Genomic DNA, 25,641 nt, shown 5'->3' with positions numbered 1-25,641 from the left:
CTTGTTGGCCGCAGATTATTTATATTATTTATTATACCTTATTTCTCTGCTACACCTGGAAATCACCACAACGTTCCCACCCCCAATTCCTGAATATGTATTAGCAGCCTGCGTCAGTCGTCGAGGTGGAGCCTAAACAAGGATTTTCTTTCTAGGACAGGAATTACTCGAAATAGGCGCGGAAACTTCCTCTGAGGTGGGCCCTTTAAGCTTTTTAGCCATCATTTTTTCCATAATCATTATATTAATGATTACATCAAATGAAAAAGTATAGCTATGATTTGAAATGGAGAGCTTGATCTTGGATTATTAAATGACACCGTTGCTGCTGCTATGTGGAGAGGGACAGGATTCTAGAGGGCATTTCAAAGAGTAAGTCGGAATTAAAGAGAGAGAGGGAGAGGTGAGAGGGACAGATTGAGAGCGAGATGAAGGGATGACTGGTACTTCCTCCTTGCAGCGGACACGGTCGAAGGAGCAGATTAACCTCTGACCTCCCCCCGCCGCCACGCTAATCTGGAGGCCAATCAGATTGCTCCGTCCTCCTCTCCCCACACCTCTTAAGGAAATTACTTCTTCCCTGGGCGTCCCCCCCTCCTGTGTGTGTGTGTGTATTGTGTGTGTGGATGTGTGTGTGTGTATTGTGTGTGTGTGGATGTGTGTGTGTGTGTGTGTGTGTGTGCATCCTTCTCTGCTCTCCCCCCTCTGAAAGGTAATACAAGTGAAGGGATAAATTGCATTAGTCAATCTCTCTAAGTCTGCGGGGAGCGTGTTATAGTGATGGGACGCAGCTGTGCCACCCGCCTTCCTGCAACCCACCCCGCGCAGGAAGGCGGGTTGCACAGCCCCCTGGTGCCTGCCTCTCGCTAGCTAATTGCGACAGATAGTGACAATGACGACGGGTATAGAGAACAGAGCTGCAAGGAAAGTCATACCAACACACGCTGAGGACGGAAATAGAGACAGAGAAAAAGACGAAGATAAGACTTTCTAGAAAGTACCGAGATACGATAATGAGGAAGGGAAAGAAAAAAAGCATTGAAGAAGAGGAGGATGAGTTGGAAACTCAGAAGGGTTTCTTTTCCCCTCTGGAGAGGAACGAGTGATAAGAAAAGAGAAAGAAGGGCTTTGTATTCCCAACACAGCAGGGAGCAGTGACCTTCTCAAGTCTCTCCTTCTCCTCCTCCCTCTTTCCCTCTCACTTTTTCTCACTCCTGGTGTTTCGGCTAGTTTCTCCCTGCTCCCAGTGATCGGGTAACAAGTGAAGTGTGTTGCGCCATTCGGGGGCTTCTCCCTTAATTGGTATCACAGGATCGACGTGGCGTCGCTTCCTCTTGTCTGCCTCTCCAGCCAGTCCACACAGAACAGATACAGAACCAGGACTGGAGCAGCCAAGGGAGGCAGGCGGACTTTCACCTTGTCTGGGGATATTAAAACCTCCTTTAAAGGGTCACTTCACCATTTTATATATATTTTTCTGTACATCATATTAGTCCTGTCCTGCACCCATACCAGTGTCTAGATGTTTGAAAAAGGCATTTTCTAAATGTTGTCGTCAAATAGAAAAGAAGAAAAGGTCCCACTATGATGTCATCGGAGACACTGGTATGGTGCTGTAGATAATGAATAAAAGGTTACAAAGGGGTGAATTCCTTTAGAGCCAACGTTGGCCAAGTCTCACACCTTTTCCACTGTCAACTGGCTCTCCCTCCCTTTACTTACTTGAACCAAGGCTTCCCCTTTTAATCTGAGAATGAATAATATGAATTCTTTAATCAAAATGGGTAGCCCCATTGAGACTTCCAATCTCTTTGGCGGGAGAAGGTTAGTCAAGGGCGGCGCACTTTCCAATGAGAAAACCATGACGTGGGGGTTAACTTAATGTATCACTTTATTACACTTTGTCAATTTCAAGCTGCTTTTGGGGGTAACACTAGGTCATGGTAATTACAGGGGTGTAATAGTTTTTTTTTAAGGGAAAATGCAAAAAAACATGAGATAAATCTTTTCAGTAATAAACTAATTTCACTAGGAGAGATTGGGGTGGTTGGTGAGACAGGGGAGGAAGGGGGATCAAATTAGAGAGGATCAAATTAGCCTTAAAGCTCTTCCCACTGATTACAGGGTTGCCATGACGATGGAAGTCAGCAGTTAAATTATAGGTGTTTAAAGGTAGAAGGAACAAGCGTAGTTGAACTTACCAGCACCCGTCAGGGGGCTATTATCTTTGTCGTTTGGGGTTCCCTGTGATGACTCACAAACTAAGGTGCACTGTGGAAAGAAGAGAGAGAGAGAGAGATGTTTGATGTTTACATGTACATGTCAAATCTCCACCATCAAACACACACATATGAATGTACATTTAACTCTGCTTTTCTCTGAGCAGCGGGGCGGCCACGTCTAGCTTGACATGTTGTTGGTTCAGCATGTCTTGCTCTTTAAATACATTTTAATTTAGCTCAGCAGGAGGTAAATGACAGGTGAAGCTAAACACATAGGTGCACAGACAGACAGACAGACCAACCCTTCGTCATTCAAGAACGCTCCATGTGTTTGTCGCCGTCCCCTTAAATAATTGGTATCTTCCCATCACAAGCTGCTGTATGTCACTTTTTGATAATGCGTGTAGGACAAAATGTCAAAGTGCTAGTGACAACCAACAGTTTTCAGGCCTCTCTTGTCAGTGGCATCGAGGCTGACAAACCATCAGAAATACACTTTAGCAGGTACCAACTACTTGGACTGCTACTTTTGAGAAAAAAGTGGAATTTAGTGAAACAAGGTAGCTTTCTTCACGTCAGAGGAACTTAGTGAAGCAAAGTAGTTTTCTTCACGTCAGGGGAATATAGTGAAACAAGGTAGCTTTCTTCACGTCAGAGGACCATAGTGAAACAAGGTAGCTTTCTTCACGTCAGAGGACCATAGTGAAACAAGGTAGCTTTCTTCACGCCAGAGGAATTGAACAGGGGTGAAAGTCCACACGATATGATGTGGCTCTGTTCACGCCAGAGGAATTGAACAGGGGTGAAAGTCCACATGATATGATGTGGCTCTGTTCACGCCAGAGGAACTGAGCAGGAGATTGCGACTTTCAGTGAAACTCCATGATAATTTCATTTCCATTTTCGTGTGTTGCACTTCCATTCAGTAACACTTCCATTCAGTAACACTTCCATTCAGTAACACTTCCATTCAGTAACACTTCCATTCAGTAACACTTCCATTCAGTGGCATCTATGAATCACATAATCATGCATAGTCTTAGGGGTGTGAACATTTAAATGCTAAAAAGTTTAAACTAAATTGGGATCTTAACGTTAATTAAAATCCCTAACTGAAAAACAAATGTTGTTTTTTTACGTAGATGGAGAAAGTAGCATAGTGGGTCAATTTCAGCAACAAATAAGAGTGTTGAAGCGCAAGACTCAAGTTTCCCCCTGTTTTGGTGCCCTGGCTAGCTACCACGGTGTGAACAGCGTGACGCGAACAGAGACAGTGTGTGACTATGTGAGAGCGAAGTGCTGCATCTCGCTCGTGTCAATAACGTAGCCTATTCATTGATGATTGGCCTTGCTTTACTGAAGTTCCGACACATTGCAAGCTAAGAAATAGCAAGATACGGCATTCCATTGCAAGACACAGCTTTTGATAGCCGATAGATAGGCCTAGTCCACGGTTCTGACTCTGTGTGCCTGGTGGCCGACGGGCCTATACTGTGCCCCTCCCCTCTCTCTCCGTCCCTCGCTAGCTCGCTATGAAAGACGCGAGTGTTTGTGTTCTCAGAAGTACGGCAGCTAATCAGTCTCCTCCATTCCAAAAATACTGAATTTAAGGAATCTTGACACTCAGAAATGCGAGTCGACATCCAGAGTCAACGTGCAATCTACTATTTTGGAGTCAACTCTCTACCACTACATCGTTGTAGTGGCAGGGAAAGGCAAGCGACAACAGTGAGGTCCTGTATGGCAATACGTTGAGAAGTTAAATGAGAAGGAAATGCTAACTTTGCGAGGTGGGATTGAGGTACTGTAATGGTAGAACAGGGGCAACACTAAACCGTCTGAGAGGGACGTACCGTGAGACCCGAACTGTTGCTGGCAGCAGCACAGATGTATCTTGAATTCAAGTGGAATTTTATTAAACTCTTCTGAAGGTTTTAACTGAAAAACTTAAAAATTGCTGTGTAAACCTTAAGAGAAATTGTCCACCCACACACACACCGTACCCCATCAAAAGAGAGCAGGACTCAGAGGCAGCCAGCCAGGTTAGAGCCCTAGTCAATTATATAAGACTGCTCTCTGTGACTCTGACTTACACACAGTGGTAGCACGCACGCACGCACGCACGCACGCACGCACGCACGCACGCACGCACGCACGCACGCACGCACGCACGCACGCACGCACGCACGCACGCACGCACGCACGCACGCACGCACGCACGCACGCACGCACGCACGCACGCACGCACGCACGCACGCACGCACGCACGCACGCACGCACGCACGCACGCACGCACGCACGCACGCACGCACGCACGCACGCACGCACGCACGCACGCACGCACACACACACACACACACACACACACACACACACACACACACACACACACACACACACACACACACACACACACACACACACACACACACACACACACACAGAGCAAAGGTCATTTTGCTGCAACGAGGAGAAGTGTCAACAGACTACAGTTAGACTGGGTCAGTGAACACCCTATGCTACGGAGTTATGTTATCTCCTCTCAGAAAGACATCAATTCTACTATACGCAGATCCATTTTGACTGCCTCCTCATACATGTACAACCACCAGCCAGGTCACACCAGATCAACTTCAGTATTCCACATTTGTCCAGGACCCCAGGATGTCGGGAGATGCCTTCAATACCATCCACTAGGGGCAGTGTGAATGCCTATTACCATCAAGTAGGTTCGCGGCTTGCTAGGGCGTTGTGGATGGAGACCGAGGTTCGCGGCTTGCTAGGGCGTTGTGGATGGAGACCGAGGTTCGCGGCTTGCTAGGGCGTTGTGGATGGAGACCGAGGTTCGCGGCTTGCTAGGGCGTTGTGGATGGAGACCGAGGTTCGCGGCTTGCTAGGGCGTTGTGGATGGAGACCGAGGTTCGGAGGATCGTGGGATCAAACCCAGTGCTAGGCACAATTTTTTTTTCCTGTTTTAACATTATCTTAAACCTTAACCAGTCGGAATTAATGCCTAAACCTAAACAAACGTTGAAAACTGAAGTGAGACCGTGACATCTTGTTGCAAGTACAGTGCTTATATGCTACACATATTATTATATTTGAGACTAAACTAAATATTCCCATTGGGTGTAATAACGAGTCAAATGAAGGTAAAGTACATACATAAACTTTGTTTTTGGTGTGAAAACACCCCATTGGGAGGACGTTTGAGCACTCTTCAGGTACCTGGCGATCTCGGAAGAAGACATCATCTCTCTCGCTCTCTTTCTCTTCCTGTCTCTCGCTCTCTTTCTCTTCCTGTCTCTCGCTCTCACTCCTGTGTTTCTCAGATGGTGCAGTATGTCGTGGTGGATTAGCATAGTTGATTGTAGGTGGGATGGTCTCACAAGGGAGATGCCATTTATTCAGACGAGGTGAGTCTCGTAGGAAGGCTAGAAGGCTACGGGGAACTGGGTTTAGTCGACTCTCCCTCACATATAGAAGAAGGATGTATGACGCTCCCTCTAATTCTCTAATGCTCTTTGTCTGTGCACATAATCACGCACAGCATTCAGGCTGTCTAAACCAATGGCTTCTCTGGCTTGCCCTCTCTCTCTCCCCCACACACACGCAAACGGCGTACGCACACACACACGATAAACATATGCAGTGTCTAAGAGTCCCTATCCCACTCTCGCCCTCTCGTCACACTCTTACCCCCCCCCCCCCACACACACACACACACACAGGATCCAAGGGCTGTAAGGGCTTGATGAATCTCATTGGGCCACTTGAGCAGTGACAGACTAATCCTGCAAGCATTAGTGCTAGCCGAGACATCTGGAGGGGAACGACTCTCATACAAACACACACACACACACGTCCTCACCTTCTGGGCCTGCTGCACGTCGGCCGTGATGTGATCCATGTCTCCCTCCTCCATCTCCCCCGTGTTCACACGGCTCACCAACACTGTCCCCACCGCCAACACACCATCAGAAGACCTGGGGGAGAGTGGAGAGAGTGTCAACTACGGGAACGAGAGAGAAAAGAGGGCAGAAGTGAGAGTGAGAATAGAAGTGTTGATGGAGCAGCCAATGGGACAGAGAATAGATGTGTTGATGGAGCAGCCAATGGGACAGAGAATAGAGGTGTAGATGGAGCAGCCAATGGGACAGAGAATAGATGTGTTGATGGAGCAGCCAATGGGACAGAGAATAGAGGTGTAGATGGAGCAGCCAATGGGACAGAGAATAGAGGTGTAGATGGAGCAGCCAATGGGACAGAGAATAGAGTTGTTGATGGAGCAGCCAATGGGACAGAGAATAGAGGTGTAGATGGAGCAGCCAATGGGACAGAGAATAGAGGTGTAGATGGAGCAGCCAATGGGACAGAGAATAGAGTTGTTGATGGAGCAGCCAATGGGACAGAGAATAGAGATGGAGCAGCCAATGGGACAGAGAATAGAGATGGAGCAGCCAATGGGACAGAGAATAGAGTTGTTGATGGAGAAAAGAAGAGGTGGTGAGGAACAGAGACTGAGAGGTCAATAGAGACTGTAGGCTGGAGTTTCTCTAGAAATGTTTATTGCCGTTGCAAGTGACATCTCAATCAACTTTGCTGATACCCGAAGCGACTGAAACACCATTGGAATGGCGTACAACAATGTGGTTTGAACATTCTAAACCAATGGCATCTGTTGCGTTACATTGTGATTCAATAAGCTATAAAAAAATAAACTCCCAGTCATTTATTGGGTAAATCACCTCATTGTGATTTTCACAAATAATTTGTTTATCGAACCTTTTCGTTAAGGATTTAGAAAGAAATGCTGTCTGTAAAATGTAGCTAGCCAAATTGAAATTGCCAGCACTGTTCTAGCTGGCTAGCTAGCTATCGACTAACTAACCAAGCTAGCAACTAACTGAGCTAAGGCTAGCAACTAACTAAGCTTAGGCTAGCAACTAACTAAGCTTAGGCTAGCTAGTTGAAACTGGTCTGGGTTTACTTTAAAAATGAAATGTATTGACAGCCAAACCACATGCAAAAACCTTTACTAGTCGATGCCAAAATCTACAGCTCCCGTTTAACTAATTATGTCGCTTCTATCAACCTTGAGGGCGGTTCCGGCAGCAACAGGCAGCGCGAGCGACAGCTGTGTTGACATGACAACTGGGTCGGCGTTCTGCACCTTCGAATGGATCACGCGACAAAAGCTTTTGTTTTGATTGTGTTGCTTGCAACGAGTTTCACAAAAGTTGAAAAGTTTGCAACTGATCTGGATGCCACCAAGTTGCAGATGAATTGCTTATCAGTTGCTGGGGGTGTTACATGAATCCAAAAGCAACATCGCTGCGTCCAAGTTGCTTCACCCCCAGCACATTGTGGTCAAGTCACTGTGTTACACACCCTCTCCCTCCTTCGGTGACAGATACAAAACAGATACCACCGTTCTCATTTTAGGGAGCCCCAATTACTTTTCTAACCATGATCTGATGGTAAATCCATTGACAGCAGTAGTTCGTCACACACACACTTAAATGAACAATTCTCACTGGGTATTAAGCTAGCAGCATGTGATCTAATCCCCCAGTCAGATTGATCTAGCATTAATGGGCCTGGTCCCACTCCCAGTGGACAATTAAGGGCTATCATAATCACAGCCAAAGCCTGGGGTGCGAGAGGGAGAGAGAGAGAGAGGGGGGAGGAGAGGGGGATGACACCCTGGGGAGAGAAGGAGAGGAGAGGGATGGTGAGGGATGGAGAGGGAGAAGACAGGGATCTGGAGAGGTACTCTGGGCCTGGAGAGAGAAAGAAGGGGATGCTACCCCGTGGAGAGGAGGAGAGGAAGGGAGGGAGTTGAAGGATGGAGAGGGAGAAGAGACTGATCTGAAGAGGGACTCGAGGAACTGCAGCAGCGGCGTTGTCGCTCAGAGACTCATTTGCACAAGGCGGTCCCTTGCTACACAGAGAGATAGAAGTATGTTGATGGATCCCAGGACCCACGCCAGACATCTGCTTCAGTGTTTATCTTTCTTGGTACCCCCCCACCCCACCCCAACCCACCTCCTCTCCCTCCTTTTCCACTCATCCCTCATCCCCCTCTCCACCACACAGAGAACATTCCGGAAAGTCACCCTGACTGAGTAAACATGGTCAGTCCAGATCGAGCCGCTCGTTCCCTCGGCTTATAATGGAGAAAAGGAGATGAGCATGTCGCTGTTTTTAACACCTGTTGCACAGCTAGCAGACCACCACCGTTACTGCAACGGGGCGACAGTGGCCCACCTAGGTACACTTTCCAGATTGCTTGAGCACCTTACCATAATGAAACATTGCACTTAAGCAAACAGTGTAGGCTTTAAAGTCCTACTCCTACTCCATGCAAGGCCGTAAACTCCTGCTCCAGTCTCATTTGCAGATCATTTATCACGTGATTTACTTCACAAAAGGCACATCTCAATAGGTGGTCCAGGAATCCTCTTTTGTTCTCTATTGTTCCTCAAGAAAGGAGAGAGGCCGATGACATCATATCTCCCCATCAGACCAGCTCCTTGAAGTTTGCAACTGTGTCTACAAACAACACTATTTTGCTCAAACATTTTTTTTTGCCTTTTAGTGTGTGTACTTCACTGTATGTATATTTGGGATATCGCTTTTCAACAGTAAAGGTAAAACAAATAGCTGGAGAACGTCTTTAAGGTAATTGATTTATGTGTGGGAGCGATGGGAGATGATGTCATAGTTGTACAGACTGTAGCGTGCACACGGATGGGGGGGTGATATGTCATATACTTGGCATCTTTAAAATACCACGTTTTCACAGTTTTCTGATATCAGTGTGTGTGTGTGTGTGTGTGTGTGTGTGTGAGAGAGAGATAATGACCATTATAGCTTAAAGGCAGGTTAAGGAGAGGTTGGTTCAAACCAAGCGAGCGCGCGAACAGAAGTCGCCTTCCTGACAAGATGGTTGCAGCGAGCAGCGCAGCTACAATCTATCTGTTAGAGCTGTGATTGACCTCAAATTAACTTTGAAGCTGCCTGCTGCGGAGCGCTGCCGGGAAAAAAGTTGAGGACAGTAAATAAGCTCCTCTCCTCCATCCTCTCACCATTTCTCCACCTCCTCTTCCTCGGTTCTGGAGTTGGCATTGAACAGCATCTACAGATTGCTCTGCCCGCCTGTGATCTCCCCGCTCAACTGTCCTCATCTACTAATTGGCCCAGAGTTCACTTTTCGTGACAGTGCTTAAATCAGAGCAGCTTCGTTAAAGAGACAAAAAAAATGATGTGCTTAAAAAGGGACACTTCGATGCCGTTTGTAAAGTAAACACTGGTTCTGGAGATGATGAATATGAGGTAAAACATTGCGGAGGTATGTCTTTAAAGTGCCTGGAATTTGGAATCGTTCACAAAACAATGAGTTATTAAGGAAGCCGTTTATTGCATTTAAGGGTGATTTATTTTGTAACCCTTCTTCAGTTTGCAAACATGTCTCAAAGTAACACAAATCTGTACTAATAATTCATACTAGTCTGGGTGATGAAATGCAAGTCGCTCGATTTAGTCCTTTTACTTTATTCCATCCTGTGTGCTTTATTTTGAATGTATTAACCTAGAAGTGATTTAAATATGTATCCTATCGTGTGGCGTTTCGGTTTATTTCTTATTTCCTTATTTGAGCGACTTCCTTTACTTTGAATTGGTTAACCTCCTTTTCAGTGTTTGTCTAGCTGTGGTAAGTAGTGTTCGTCAGGGACCTGAGTCATAACCCCCACACCTGAGGAGAGGAGCATTGTTCAGGAGATTCAAGCCAGCAATGGAAGAGGACAGGTGACACAGGCTGTGCTCAGCCACAGTGTCTGGGGAGAGGGGACCGGATGAGTGTGACCAAGCTGTGCGCACAGAAACATCAGCCCACAGAGAGAAACACAAGATTGAACTTCAGTCAATTTTCTAGAGCTGTGGTCACCAACCGGTCGAGCAATATCAACTGGTCGATCTTCAAGACATTCCTAGTCGATCGCCAAACATTTCTGTAAAAAACCCAATGATAAAGCCTTGTGTTCCTTTTTTTTTGGTTCTTGGGCTGTTGGAGGTAGGTGCACCTGATTCAGCTGCCCTGCGCGCCGGGTGGATGAAATGTTGCCATTTTGAACCATTTCATTTTGAACCACGTGTCTGAAGGTGCAAACTCTGCCTTCCTGGCGGGCCCAGAGAGCAGATCAAGTGCACTATTGGCCTACAGCTGGCCAATCGGATGGCTCAGATGACTGTGTCTGCAGTAACGTAGCAGGCATAAAATAAATCTACAGCAAAGTTGATACTGTGAGATTTCAAAACATTTAAATAACCATGACTAGAGCGAGACTCAACGAATACAGCAAAGAGCTTCTGTTTTTATGAGTGACTTCATGTTTAAGTTCTTACACATCACTGTCAACACTTTGTATTCAACACTTTTAAAATGCCCGTTCTTCCCATTTCCACTCAGCGCTACAACAAGCACTGCAGCAGTAATGAATGAGTAGGAACGTGTATCTATAGGCTTGCATTGTTGTTATTATTAATATCGAGGAATTTTTCAATTTCTCTGTTCATAGGAGTAACAACATGAATTTGTGCATGAGGCAGAAATAATGCGGTGCGACTCGAGTTTCACAATCAGCTGGAAGACGGTGTCCCTTTTTGGTCAGTGTCGGTGGAGGAAAGGAAGAGCGGTGGGATGTTGAGAGGCAGACCCTCAGTCTGTGGCTCTCTCCCTCCGCCGAGACTGAGCATCAGACGCAGGCACCATCAGCCCAGTAAAATAAAAAGCTACTGATTTTAATGTATGCTCACTCAGCTGTGCTTCACAAGTAATACAACCACGGATCTATTACCTGTGTGATTATATAGCCTACCTCAAATTTTGAAATGTAATTGTAAAAAAAATGGCCCGAACAACAATGCATTGGCAGTGCAATTCCAGCAAAGCCAATACGCGATTATGATGTATTGGGTCTATAGCTTACATCACAAAAGTCATTGCTACAGTACTGTTTTTAATTGGTTAATGTTGCATAGGCTTACATGTTTTTAAGTCATGTAAAAAAAAACGTGGAGCAGTAGATCTCGGCGTGCATTTTGACTCAGGTTGGTGAGCACTGTTCTAGAGTTTTCCTTGTTAACACTATCAATGTTTCCCTTTACTGTGGCAATTGTGATCAAATCAACGTAATATTAGCCACTTTCAATGCAACATACCAAAACAGAACGCATAGGATTCTAGTAGGATTCTATTGCATTGTCACGCACTACTCAGCCCGTACTCTACACAGACCTGTCAGACATTTAAAAAAAATCTGAGCTGCCATTTGTGCCATTTACTTTGAACTGGACTGTGTTTTCAGCATGAGCAGCCCGTAGTAGATGCGCTTGTTTTGAGATCAAAACGAAAGCTGCATGTAGCCACGTGTGCACATTTTGTTAATTTCCTGCTAGTTAGTGAGTTATTAGCCCAGGTAGTCAGCAATAGGGGACTGATTGCTTCCTACAAGAGCACTAAACATGCAGATTTCTAGACATATTTGGAAAACGAATCAAGTAAAGAGCTTTTCTTTTGTCTTAAAGGGGCAGTGTTGAATTTTAAGACTTGGCTACTTAGCTTATTCAAGCCATAGGCAGAGGGTAGCATACATTTGTTTGATTCTCTGTAATAATGGTATGGGAATGATAATGCATTTTTATTTTTTAAAGTGTTTTTTCGCATCTAACAACAACATTTTCAGTCACCTCCTCGTCTGAAGAACAAGTGGATAAACAGGTTCATGTTTTTTCAAAAGTCTCATGGAATGTAGGCCTACATTGAACACCACACATTGGCTGCTACTGTAGGCTGAATGATAGAACAGCTATTTCCATGTTAAAATGTTATGGGATGCATTTTATCCATTGTTTTTGATGTTAGGTCACTTTGGTATATGGACACTTAAAACTGTACCTTAAAGCGGGTACAGCCTCAGTGTTCACAGTAAAACTGTACCTTAAAGCGGGTACAGCCTCAGTGTTCACAGTAAAACTGTACCTTAAAGCGGGTACAGCCTCAGTGTTCACAGTAAAACTGTACCTTAAAGCGGGTACAGCCTCAGTGCTCACAGTAAAACTGTACCTTAAAGCGGGTTCAGCCTCAGTGCTCACAGTCAATGCGCGCTGGAAGTTGCACAGAATTTTCACAATTTTCAAGTTTGCGCACAACAGACCTGAAATGGGCTCAGTGCCCCAAGAAATTTGAGGGAATATTGAGAGCGATCCTGCTCGGGATGAAAAGGTGAATTACATGTGTGTGTGTGTACCAATGGTTTCCAGTATGATGACGTTACTGATGAAGCTTTCCCCACCCTCTCCAGACGAGGGCCTGCTACGACGAGACAACGACTACCGCATCGGAACCCCGTGATGCCAGCGGCGACGCGACGAACGCTCCAAGCTAAACAACTATGGACTCTAGCGTGCATGTGGTGTGAGCGTGCCCAGGCATGTCCTTGTGTTTCGTTCTGTGTTGCTTTTATCCTGTAACGCCCTTTTAATATTAAGAAAACATTAATATATTGTCTGCCTGTGTCTGTGGTATAGGGATTGAAAGAACCTTGGTTTTTGACACGTATACGAGCCATGAATATTACAAGCAAACTGGAGTCAATAAAGAATGGCTCCATAAATGAGATGATTTGCTCAGGGAGAGTGTAAAACGTAACAACTATTTGTTCTGTGAAATATCAAGTTGGAAATCATTTCTTTTTTTTTCTCCTCCGAGAAACCATTTTCTTTTCTACTCAAACCCATTTCACTTCCTTAAACTCACATGACTCATTCGCAAAGCACAAAAGGCTGCAACAGCACTCGAGCAACCAAATGCACACCTGTCCTGAACTGACCGATGGAGGCCATTTTATGACTGCTGTTCAGAATCATGACTCCAGCCAATCAATTAAAGCCCTGAGCCATAGTGACATCTAACAGCTGCTGGGGCTGTGTAGTGGAGACTTTGGCTTGGCCACCGCCACCTAAACTGAGGGACCTGATTCATTCATCGCAATCACTTTAAGCAGTCCCCTATAACCCAATAAAGCTGCTTGTAACAGATGCTACAACCATATCCGAGGGTCCTTACATGGGGAGAAGAAGATTCAATTTGTATCGAAGGTCACTGTAGTCTCTGAGTCATTGAGGCATGAAGCATGGAAACTGGACTGGAACAAACTACTGTTTAGAAACTGTTCTGACAAGGCATCAAGGTTTTAGTCTTGATTGAGTGGGCCTATCAGGGGTTGGAGTGAGGCATAAACAAACCAATCGATGGAGAGGACAGTAAGACGCGTGCATGGTTTCTCCCACTCTTGGCTCGGCCTTCCCATCAGCCCTGGCATGCAGTGCCTTGGGCCGGGTCAGCTGCAAAGGCGTCTAGAAAGTTGAGCACGAAAAGCCCAGGGCAGGAAGTTCAAGACAGACAAAGGAAATGACAGTCAGGTAGAGAGAAAATAGAAACATGAGCAATGTGAGAAAGAGTGCCTTCTAGTCAACCACAAGAGAGAGAGTCACATACAGAAACACACAGAGAGGAGAGAGAGAGGCACATACAGAAACACAAAGAGAGGAGAGAGAGAGTCACATACAGAAACACACAGAGAGAGAGAGAGAGAGAGAGAGAGAGAGAGAGAGAGAGTCAGATACAGAAACACAGATGAGAGAGTCACATACAGAAACACAGAGGAGAGAGAGAGAGAGAGAGTCAGATACAGAAACACAGAGAGAGGAGAGAGAGAGAGAGAGTCACATACAGAAACACACAGAGAGGAGAGAGAGAGTCACATACAGAAACACAGAGAGAGGAGAGAGAGAGAAAGAGTGCCTTCTAGTCAACCACAAGAGAGAGAGTCACATACAGAAACAGAGAGGAGAGAGAGAGTCACATACAGAAACAGAGAGGAGAGAGAGAGTCACATACAGAAACACAGAGAGAGAGAGCGAGAGTCACATACAGAAACACACAGAGAGGAGAGAGAGAGAAAGAGAGAGAGAGAGTCACATACAGAAACACACAGAGAGAGAGCGAGAGTCACATACAGAAACACAGAGAGAGGAGAGCGAGAGTCACATACAGAAACACACAGAGAGGAGAGAGAGAGAAAGAGAGAGAGAGAGTCACATACAGAAACACACAGAGAGAGAGCGAGAGTCACATACAGAAACACAGAGAGAGGAGAGAGAGAGTCACATACAGAAACACAGAGAGAGAGAGAGAGAGAGAGTCACATACAGAAACACAAAGAGAGGAGAGAGAGAGTCACATACAGAAACACAAAGAGAGGAGAGAGAGTCACATACAGAAACACAGATGAGAGAGAGTCACATACAGAAACAAAGAAAGAGGAGAGAAAGAGACTCACATACAGAAACACAGAGAGAGAGAGTCACATACAGAAACAAAGAGAGGAGAGAGAGGGAGAGAGTCACATACAGAAACAGAGAGAGGAGAGAGAGGGAGAGAGTCACATACAGAAACACAGAGAGAGAGAGAGAGAGAGAGAGAGAGAGAGAGAGAGAGAGAGAGAGAGAGAGAGAGAGAGAGAGAGAGTCAGATACAGAAACACAGAGAGAGGAGAGAGAGAGTCAGATACAGAAACACAGAGAGGAGAGAGAGAGAGAGAGAGAGTCACAAACACAGAGAGGAGAGAGAGAGAGAGAGAGAGTCACATACAGAAACACAGTCACATACATAAACACAGAGAGAGGAGAGAGAGGGAGAGAGTCACATACAGAAACAGAGAGAGAGAGAGAGAGTCAGATACAGAAACACAGAGAGAGGAGAGAGCGAGTCAGATACAGACACACAGAGAGGAGAGAGAGAGAGTCACATACAGAAACACAAAGAGTCACATACAGAAACACAGAGAGAGGAGAGCGAGAAAGAAAGAGAGTCACATACAGAAACACAAAGAGTCACATACAGAAACACAGAGAGAGGAGAGCGAGAGAGAGAAAGAAAGAGAGTCACATACAGAAACACAGAGAGAGGAGAAAGAGCGCAGGAGTGAAAGTGAAGAGACAGGCAATTGTCTCGCCTCCACAGAGGTCCCCTGAAATGGAGTCTTGAGAGCACAGGGGAGGGGAAAGTTCCACGGAAACATGCCTTCTTGTCAACCACAAGAGTGAGAGCGTCACATATAGAAACACAGAGAGAGGAGAGTGAGTGAGAGCAGGGGTGAAAGGACAGGCCATTGTCTCGCCTCCACAGAGGTCCCCTGAAATGGCGTCTTGAGAGCACAGGGGAGGGGAAAGTTCCATGGAAACGTCAAAGTCCCCAAACTCCCACAGAGAGAGACCAAGAAACCTGACAGCAACAGAAGTACAGCGAAGCACTTTAGCTTACCCCTTAAGAGGCCTAAAGCTTTAGCCGCGGGACGCTAAAAATAAGATAGAAATACACTGCAGGACCCTAAAGAAAAGCTAGTTCCCTTTTTGCTCCCACTATTACTCCTCCTTGTCAACTGAAGTGGAGTTTGTTGGTTGAGTCCCTTCAGGACATGTTAAGAACTGTGTCCCGCATCGCAAGAGCGAGTGGTCATGCAGACATGGCAAAGATTTGCTACTGTATACAGGAAGATATAGGGCTACTATACAGCTAGTGAAGACGCCAAGGCCCATAAGTCTATGCCTAGTAGGATATCTGTCCGACTCCGAGTTGGATCCTTGACCTATATAAAGCTGGATGGTGGCTAATTATAGATACATGGTCATTAAGGACAGATGTTACGATAAGGGTCGTGTTGATGGAGAAACCAGCCTCTCTGTAGAATCCTCTGCAGTGGACTGAAGAGGGTTGCAAAGCCACTCATTGGGAATGAATGAGCTCTTTTTTACGTGACTCTGCAATAATTGGGTTTAGTGCTCAGGGGAGCTGCCTCAATCAATGTGACAACACTGCAGGCTTTGTTCAAACAGGTCGCCAGGATCGCATTGGGACCCACCGCCCGGGCTGGCGCTGTACAGACAGACTGATCTGCAGTTGGGTGGCTTCCAGTTCCCTTACTAAAACCTACTAACAGAATTGTGACCTTTTCATGCCCGTTGATGAAACTAGACTTAGACAAACTACCACAATAGTAGCATGTCGAAACGTAAAAAAGTCATGATTAACAAATCCCCAGTTAGTGTAGATAGACTTTAACAAGAGAAACACCTAATAGGACTAAATGTAAAAGTCATGATTAACATGCTCCAATATGTTATGGAACAGTACAGTAAGGTATTTGTGTGATATCTGCAGAGAACTAGAACAAACCAGAAACAAACTCCCACTATTTTTAGTCGTCTTTAATGTAAAATTCATGCTTTAAAATACCCAGTATGCTACGCTGCAGTACAGTGAATTATGTGTGTAATATCTCTCCAGAGAATTAGGGCAGTCCCAAGTCTGACTAGCTCATTTGTCCACACTCTATAATCCATCATTAACATGGAGAAAGTGGTTTCTGGGCGATACTTGAGCATTTGTCAAGTGTTCTTCCTCTGAGGCCTCCGGGTCGAGGCTATCTACATCTCCATGGTTATGTAAAACACCGTAGAATGAGGGAATGACACCATGTGATGTTGCTTTAGAGGGGTGGGGCTTACAATTAAAGCCAGAGTACATGTTAATTCATCTCTGTCACTAAGAATTGTTTCTCTCGTTAGGGTGAGATTGGAATAGAAACAGATATATTGTCGTTACGGTGATGTGGAAGGACACCTTGTTGAATTCTAAAGATGGCAAAGACAGAGCAGTGAAGTGTTTCTATTTATTTGGGGAGGGGGGGGGGGGGTAGATCAGCTTTAATACTGCAGATAGATATGTCTCTTCACAGCATCCCAACCACACAGTCAGTGACTCACCTACACACGCATGTACAAACACGACAAAAAAGATAAACGCACACACACGCACACACACACACACACACACACACACACACACACACACACACACACACACACACACACACACACACACACACACACACACACACACACACACACACACACACACACACACACACACACACACACACACACACACACACACACACACAGAGTGTGTTTGTTGGGGATTGTGTGTGTGTGTGTGTTAGTGAGAGTGTGTTTGTTGGGGATTGTGTGTGTGTGTGTGTGTTAGTGAGAGTGTGTTTGTTGGGGATTGTGTGTGTGTGTGTGTGTGTGTTAGTGAGAGTGTGTTTGTTGGGGATTGTGTGTGTGTGTGTGTGTGTGTTAGTGAGAGTGTGTTTGTTGGGGATTGTGTGTGTGTGTGTGTGTGTAGTGAGAGTGTGTTTGTTGGGGATTGTGTGTGTGTGTGTGTGTGTTAGTGAGTGTGTTTGTTGGGGATTGTGTGTGTGTGTGTTAGTGAGAGTATGTTTGTTGGGGATGGTGTGGTGTGTGTGTTAGTGAGAGTGTGTTTGTTGGGGATGGTGTGGTGTGTGTGTTAGTGAGAGTGTGTTTGTTGGGGATGGTATGCGTGTGTGTGTTAGTGAGAGTGTGTTTGTTGGGGATGGTATGCGTGTGTGTGTTAGTGAGAGTGTGTTTGTTGGGGATGGTATGCGTGTGTGTGTTAGTGAGAGTGTGTTTGTTGGGGATTGTGTGGTGTGTGTGTTAGTGAGAGTGTGTTTGTTGGGGATGGTATGCGTGTGTGTGTTAGTGAGAGTGTGTTTGTTGGGGATGGTATGCGTGTGTGTGTTAGTGAGAGTGTGTTTGTTGGGGATGGTATGCGTGTGTGTGTTAGTGAGAGTGTGTTTGTTGGGGATTGTGTGGTGTGTGTGTGTTAGTGAGAGTGTGTTTGTTGGGGATTGTGTGTGTGTGTGTTAGTGAGAGTGTGTTTGTTGGGGATTGTGTGTGTGTGTGTTAGTGAGAGTGTGTTTGTTGGGGATTGTGTGTGTGTGTGTTAGTGAGAGTGTGTTTGTTGGGGATTGTGTGTGTGTGTGTGTTAGTGAGAGTGTGTTTGTTGGGGATTGTGTGTGTGTGTGTGTGTGTGTTAGTGAGAGTGTGTTTGTTGGGGATTGTGTGTGTGTGTGTGTGTTAGTGAGAGTGTGTTTGTTGGGGATTGTGTGTGTGTGTGTGTGTTAGTCAGAGTGTGTTTGTTGGGGATTGTGTGTGTGTGTGTTAGTGAGAGTGTGTTTGTTGGGGATTGTGTGTGTGTGTGTGTTAGTGAGAGTGTGTTTGTTGGGGATTGTGTGTGTGTGTGTTAGTCAGAGTGTGTTTGTTGGGGATGGTATGCGTGTGTGTGCGTGTGTGTGCTGTGTGTCCTTATGTGGTGAGGACGACAACTCTATTTTAGATTACATCCACGTCAGGTTATTCAAAAGCCAAGTGTGGATCGATGACAATTGAATGAGAGCGGGAGATGTCAGGACAGAAAACAGGAACAGTCACTGACCTTCCTCACGATACAGTGGATGAATACCATCCATTAATCAAGTGACGGGGCTCAATAGTCTCCTTAGTCATTCATTCCCAGATAACGTACTTAAACCTGCCACTTCAGAAGCACTACAGAACACGGAGAAGGCCGAGATCCGCTCAAGACGATAAGTAAAAAGAAAGAAAACAGGAGAGAGAAAACGCCGTCCGGCCTCCACAATGAATGCAGCTTTCCCCTCAATTAAAAACCACACAGGAGGAGAACGAACGTCCCCTTTCGCAAGCACTGAAATGACTCCGAGAGAGAGAGAGAGAGAGAGAGAGAGAGAGAGAGAGAGAGAGAGAGAGAGAGAGAGAGAGAGAGAGAGAGAGAGAGAGAGAGAGAGAGAGAGAGAGAGAGAGAGAGAGAGAGAGAGAGAGAGAGAGAGAGAGAGAGAGAGAGAGAGAGAGTCACATACAGAAACACAAAGAGAGGAGAGAGAGAGTCACATACAGAAACACAAAGAGAGGAGAGAGAGTCACATACAGAAACACAGATGAGAGAGAGTCACATACAGAAACAAAGAAAGAGGAGAGAAAGAGACTCACATACAGAAACACAGAGAGAGAGAGTCACATACAGAAACAAAGAGAGGAGAGAGAGGGAGAGAGTCACATACAGAAACAGAGAGAGGAGAGAGAGGGAGAGAGTCACATACAGAAACACACAGAGAGAGAGAGAGAGCGAGAGAGAGAGAGAGAGAGAGAGAGAGAGAGAGAGAGAGAGAGAGAGAGAGTCAGATACAGAAACACAGAGAGAGGAGAGAGAGAGTCAGATACAGAAACACAGAGAGGAGAGAGAGAGAGAGAGAGAGAGAGTCACAAACACAGAGAGGAGAGAGAGAGAGAGAGAGAGTCACATACAGAAACACAGTCACATACATAAACACAGAGAGAGGAGAGAGAGGGAGAGAGTCACATACAGAAACAGAGAGAGAGAGAGAGAGTCAGATACAGAAACACAGAGAGAGGAGAGAGCGAGTCAGATACAGACACACAGAGAGGAGAGAGAGAGAGTCACATACAGAAACACAAAGAGTCACATACAGAAACACAGAGAGAGGAGAGCGAGAAAGAAAGAGAGTCACATACAGAAACACAAAGAGTCACATACAGAAACACAGAGAGAGGAGAGCGAGAGAGAGAAAGAAAGAGAGTCACATACAGAAACACAGAGAGAGGAGAAAGAGCGCAGGAGTGAAAGTGAAGAGACAGGCAATTGTCTCGCCTCCACAGAGGTCCCCTGAAATGGAGTCTTGAGAGCACAGGGGAGGGGAAAGTTCCACGGAAACATGCCTTCTTGTCAACCACAAGAGTGAGAGCGTCACATATAGAAACACAGAGAGAGGAGAGTGAGTGAGAGCAGGGGTGAAAGGACAGGCCATTGTCTCGCCTCCACAGAGGTCCCCTGAAATGGTGTCTTGAGAGCACAGGGGAGGGGAAAGTTCCATGGAAACGTCAAAGTCCCCAAACTCCCACAGAGAGAGACCAAGAAACCTGACAGCAACAGAAGTACAGCGAAGCACTTTAGCTTACCCCTTAAGAGGCCTAAAGCTTTAGCCGCGGGACGCTAAAAATAAGATAGAAATACACTGCAGGACCCTAAAGAAAAGCTAGTTCCCTTTTTGCTCCCACTATTACTCCTCCTTGTCAACTGAAGTGGAGTTTGTTGGTTGAGTCCCTTCAGGACATGTTAAGAACTGTGTCCCGCATCGCAAGAGCGAGTGGTCATGCAGACATGGCAAAGATTTGCTACTGTATACAGGAAGATATAGGGCTACTATACAGCTAGTGAAGACGCCAAGGCCCATAAGTCTATGCCTAGTAGGATATCTGTCCGACTCCGAGTTGGATCCTTGACCTATATAAAGCTGGATGGTGGCTAATTATAGATACATGGTCATTAAGGACAGATGTTACGATAAGGGTCGTGTTGATGGAGAAACCAGCCTCTCTGTAGAATCCTCTGCAGTGGACTGAAGAGGGTTGCAAAGCCACTCATTGGGAATGAATGAGCTCTTTTTTACGTGACTCTGCAATAATTGGGTTTAGTGCTCAGGGGAGCTGCCTCAATCAATGTGACAACACTGCAGGCTTTGTTCAAACAGGTCGCCAGGATCGCATTGGGACCCACCGCCCGGGCTGGCGCTGTACAGACAGACTGATCTGCAGTTGGGTGGCTTCCAGTTCCCTTACTAAAACCTACTAACAGAATTGTGACCTTTTCATGCCCGTTGATGAAACTAGACTTAGACAAACTACCACAATAGTAGCATGTCGAAACGTAAAAAAGTCATGATTAACAAATCCCCAGTTAGTGTAGATAGACTTTAACAAGAGAAACACCTAATAGGACTAAATGTAAAAGTCATGATTAACATGCTCCAATATGTTATGGAACAGTACAGTAAGGTATTTGTGTGATATCTGCAGAGAACTAGAACAAACCAGAAACAAACTCCCACTATTTTTAGTCGTCTTTAATGTAAAATTCATGCTTTAAAATACCCAGTATGCTACGCTGCAGTACAGTGAATTATGTGTGTAATATCTCTCCAGAGAATTAGGGCAGTCCCAAGTCTGACTAGCTCATTTGTCCACACTCTATAATCCATCATTAACATGGAGAAAGTGGTTTCTGGGCGATACTTGAGCATTTGTCAAGTGTTCTTCCTCTGAGGCCTCCGGGTCGAGGCTATCTACATCTCCATGGTTATGTAAAACACCGTAGAATGAGGGAATGACACCATGTGATGTTGCTTTAGAGGGGTGGGGCTTACAATTAAAGCCAGAGTACATGTTAATTCATCTCTGTCACTAAGAATTGTTTCTCTCGTTAGGGTGAGATTGGAATAGAAACAGATATATTGTCGTTACGGTGATGTGGAAGGACACCTTGTTGAATTCTAAAGATGGCAAAGACAGAGCAGTGAAGTGTTTCTATTTATTTGGGGAGGGGGGGGGGGGTAGATCAGCTTTAATACTGCAGATAGATATGTCTCTTCACAGCATCCCAACCACACAGTCAGTGACTCACCTACACACGCATGTACAAACACGACAAAAAAGATAAACGCACACACACGCACACACACACACACACACACACACACACACACACACACACACACACACACACACACACACACACACACACACACACACACACACACACACACACACACACACACACACACACACACACACACACACACACACACACACACACACACACACACACGAGTGTGTTTGTTGGGGATTGTGTGTGTGTGTGTGTTAGTGAGAGTGTGTTTGTTGGGGATTGTGTGTGTGTGTGTGTGTTAGTGAGAGTGTGTTTGTTGGGGATTGTGTGTGTGTGTGTGTGTGTGTTAGTGAGAGTGTGTTTGTTGGGGATTGTGTGTGTGTGTGTGTGTGTGTTAGTGAGAGTGTGTTTGTTGGGGATTGTGTGTGTGTGTGTGTGTTAGTGAGAGTGTGTTTGTTGGGGATTGTGTGTGTGTGTGTGTGTGTTAGTGAGTGTGTTTGTTGGGGATTGTGTGTGTGTGTGTTAGTGAGAGTATGTTTGTTGGGGATGGTGTGGTGTGTGTGTTAGTGAGAGTGTGTTTGTTGGGGATGGTGTGGTGTGTGTGTTAGTGAGAGTGTGTTTGTTGGGGATGGTATGCGTGTGTGTGTTAGTGAGAGTGTGTTTGTTGGGGATGGTATGCGTGTGTGTGTGTTAGTGAGAGTGTGTTTGTTGGGGATTGTGTGGTGTGTGTGTTAGTGAGAGTGTGTTTGTTGGGGATGGTATGCGTGTGTGTGTTAGTGAGAGTGTGTTTGTTGGGGATGGTATGCGTGTGTGTGTTAGTGAGAGTGTGTTTGTTGGGGATGGTATGCGTGTGTGTGTTAGTGAGAGTGTGTTTGTTGGGGATTGTGTGGTGTGTGTGTGTTAGTGAGAGTGTGTTTGTTGGGGATTGTGTGTGTGTGTGTTAGTGAGAGTGTGTTTGTTGGGGATTGTGTGTGTGTGTGTTAGTGAGAGTGTGTTTGTTGGGGATTGTGTGTGTGTGTGTTAGTGAGAGTGTGTTTGTTGGGGATTGTGTGTGTGTGTGTGTTAGTGAGAGTGTGTTTGTTGGGGATTGTGTGTGTGTGTGTGTGTGTGTTAGTGAGAGTGTGTTTGTTGGGGATTGTGTGTGTGTGTGTGTGTTAGTGAGAGTGTGTTTGTTGGGGATTGTGTGTGTGTGTGTGTGTTAGTCAGAGTGTGTTTGTTGGGGATTGTGTGTGTGTGTGTTAGTGAGAGTGTGTTTGTTGGGGATTGTGTGTGTGTGTGTGTTAGTGAGAGTGTGTTTGTTGGGGATTGTGTGTGTGTGTGTTAGTCAGAGTGTGTTTGTTGGGGATGGTATGCGTGTGTGTGCGTGTGTCTGTGTGTCCTTATGTGGTGAGGACGACAACTCTATTTTAGATTACATCCACGTCAGGTTATTCAAAAGCCAAGTGTGGATCGATGACAATTGAATGAGAGCGGGAGATGTCAGGACAGAAAACAGGAACAGTCACTGACCTTCCTCACGATACAGTGGATGAATACCATCCATTAATCAAGTGACGGGGCTCAATAGTCTCCTTAGTCATTCATTCCCAGATAACGTACTTAAACCTGCCACTTCAGAAGCACTACAGAACACGGAGAACGCCGAGATCCGCTCAAGACGATAAGTAAAAAGAAAGAAAACAGGAGAGAGAAAACGCCGTCCGGCCTCCACAATGAATGCAGCTTTCCCCTCAATTAAAAACCACACAGGAGGAGAACGAACGTCCCCTTTCGCAAGCACTGAAATGACTCCGAGAGAGAGAGAGAGAGAGAGAGAGAGAGAGAGAGAGAGAGAGAGAGAGAGAGAGAGAGAGAGAGAGAGAGAGAGAGAGAGAGAGAGAGAGAGAGAGAGAGAGAGAGAGAGAGAGAGAGAGAGAGAGAGAGAGAGAGAGAGAGAGAGAGAGAGAGAGAGAGAGAGAGAGAGAGAGAGAGAGAGAGAGAGAGAGAGAGAGAGAGAGACGGATGCAACGAGCGCAGACATGGATGCGTAATTATTATTTTTTTATGAAGTGTGAAAGCGCTGACAAAACAGCTCTTTCCTCTGGCGTAAAACAGATGGGTTTTGAGGCGTAATTGCTCTTGGTAAAATTCCAGCAACCGATTCTGACGGCAACTGGTTGTGACAAGCGTTTGCTGCTCAGATAGGGCTGTAGGAGGGCGGTGGCACCGCGGCTGTTTGCTGCTCGAATCACATTTTAATTGTCTCGCCATTCTGTCCATAATAAACCAGGTAGACTTTTACTTTACAAACAAAAACAGTCCCGAAGTTTGTTTTACTGGTACATGCTGTTCTCGATACACGGTGGAGCCAATTAGATGCACAGTGCTGTGCCAATGCTGTCGGAGTTGGAGGCAGAGAGGGAAATGGTTGTCACCCACCTTTGACCCTTTAAAATGGCATGCTTGAGTGAACATGAAGCCAGCATCTCATTTTGCCAACCGTGGAAGTTAGGAAGAGAGCAAACACACACAGAGGCCAAGAGAGAGAGACACAGAGAGAGAGGGGGGGAGAGCGAGAGGGGCGGAGAGACCAAGATGATTCAATAATTAACATGTTCCCACAATTACTGAATAATGTCTACGTTATAGAAGGCATACGATTACAGTAACAATGGAAGTGGTAAAGCAGTCGTTATGTTTTTTATGTAGCATGGTAACCAGTCACATAGTATACGGTATATGCTGTCTATTGCCTCATTCCTTGTGCTATGTAGCGGTTCAGTGTGACCACATGACTTCTCTGTTACCTAGAAACCATTGTGGATTGTGATCACATTCACGAGTGTCCTCTGATTCCAACCTAACAGAACAACCCCCCAGAAGGACTGTGGCTTTCATTAAGGTCCATATGGGAAAACAAGAGAGAATCCACAGTCTCTGAGCCCGGATTTATCAAGCATCTCGGAGCACGAGTGATGGTCTAGGATCAGTTTTGCCTTTTAGTTTTGCCACACCTGTACATCATGATTAATACCATCACGGACAGGGAGGAACTGATCCTAGATCAGATACAGGCCATGGTCTGAGTCCCTATCCCTAATAGACACAGGGCAGTGTGCATGTAATTACTACTGCCGATAGTTACTGGCTTGATGGATTTGCAATGCCTGGTAACGGACCAGCACTCCACTGGGTTCCATTGATTGCAGGTAGGGAACGCTGGACGCTCTTAGATCGTCAGGGCTGTTGTGCAGCCGCAGGCGTTAATACACCCGTGTAGGCACACATATAATGATGCACCCATTTCAAATCAAAGTTTATTTGTCACGTGCGCCGAATACAACAGGCATAGTAGACCTTACAACAATGCAATTTTTAAGTAAAAAATAGGTATTAGGTGAACAATAGATAAGAAAAAGAAAAAAATAACTGTAAAAAGTGAAAAATAACAGTAGCGAGGCTATAACAGTAGCGAGGCTATAACAGTAGCGAGGCTATAACAGTAACAAGGCTATATACAGTAACGAGGCTATAACAGTAACGAGGCTATATACAGGCACCGGTTAGTCAGGCTGATTGAGGTAGTATGTACATGTAGGTATGGTCGAAGTGACTATGCATATATAATAAACAGAGAGTAGCAGTAGCTTAAAAGAGGGGTTGGCGGGTGGTGGGTGGCGGGACACAATGCAGATAGTCTGGGTAGCCAATGTGCGGGGTACCGATTAGTCAGGCTAATTGAGGTAGTATGTACATGAGTGTATAGTTAAAGTGAATATGCATATATGATAAACAGATAGTAGCAGCAGCGTAAAAGAGGGATTGGGGGAGACACAACGCAAATAGTCCGGGTAGCCATTTGATTACCTGTTCAGGAGTCTTATGATTTGGGGGTGAAAGCTGTTGAGAAGCCTTTTGGTCGTAGACTTGGCGCTCCGGTACTGCTTGCCATGATGTACAGAGGGAACAGTC

The 25,641-nt window shown here is 45.6% G+C and overlaps 1 protein-coding gene across 12 annotated transcripts in view; it reads right to left on the bottom strand.

Annotated features, from left to right (window-relative positions):
* inpp4b (inositol polyphosphate-4-phosphatase type II B) overlaps window positions 1–25,641 on the bottom strand; it is a 213,152-nt gene that overhangs the window by 71,608 nt on the left and 115,903 nt on the right. For all 12 annotated transcript variants that reach the window (XR_011675687.1, XR_011675685.1, XR_011675684.1 and 9 more), the window contains 2 exons: window positions 6,094–6,208; window positions 2,202–2,271 (listed from right to left, as the gene is read on the bottom strand). Coding sequence is in view for 8 of the 12 variants with exons in the window: in XM_071407530.1 (XP_071263631.1) it covers window positions 2,202–2,271; window positions 6,094–6,208 (185 nt within the window). In the remaining 4 variants the exon portion in view is untranslated. The remainder of the gene's footprint in view (window positions 1–2,201; window positions 2,272–6,093; window positions 6,209–25,641) is intronic.

The sequence above is a fragment of the Salvelinus alpinus genome, chromosome 6 (assembly GCF_045679555.1).
Source record: "Salvelinus alpinus chromosome 6, SLU_Salpinus.1, whole genome shotgun sequence".
Taxonomy (NCBI): domain Eukaryota; kingdom Metazoa; phylum Chordata; class Actinopteri; order Salmoniformes; family Salmonidae; genus Salvelinus; species Salvelinus alpinus.
This window is presented reverse-complemented; position numbering and strand designations above follow the sequence as displayed.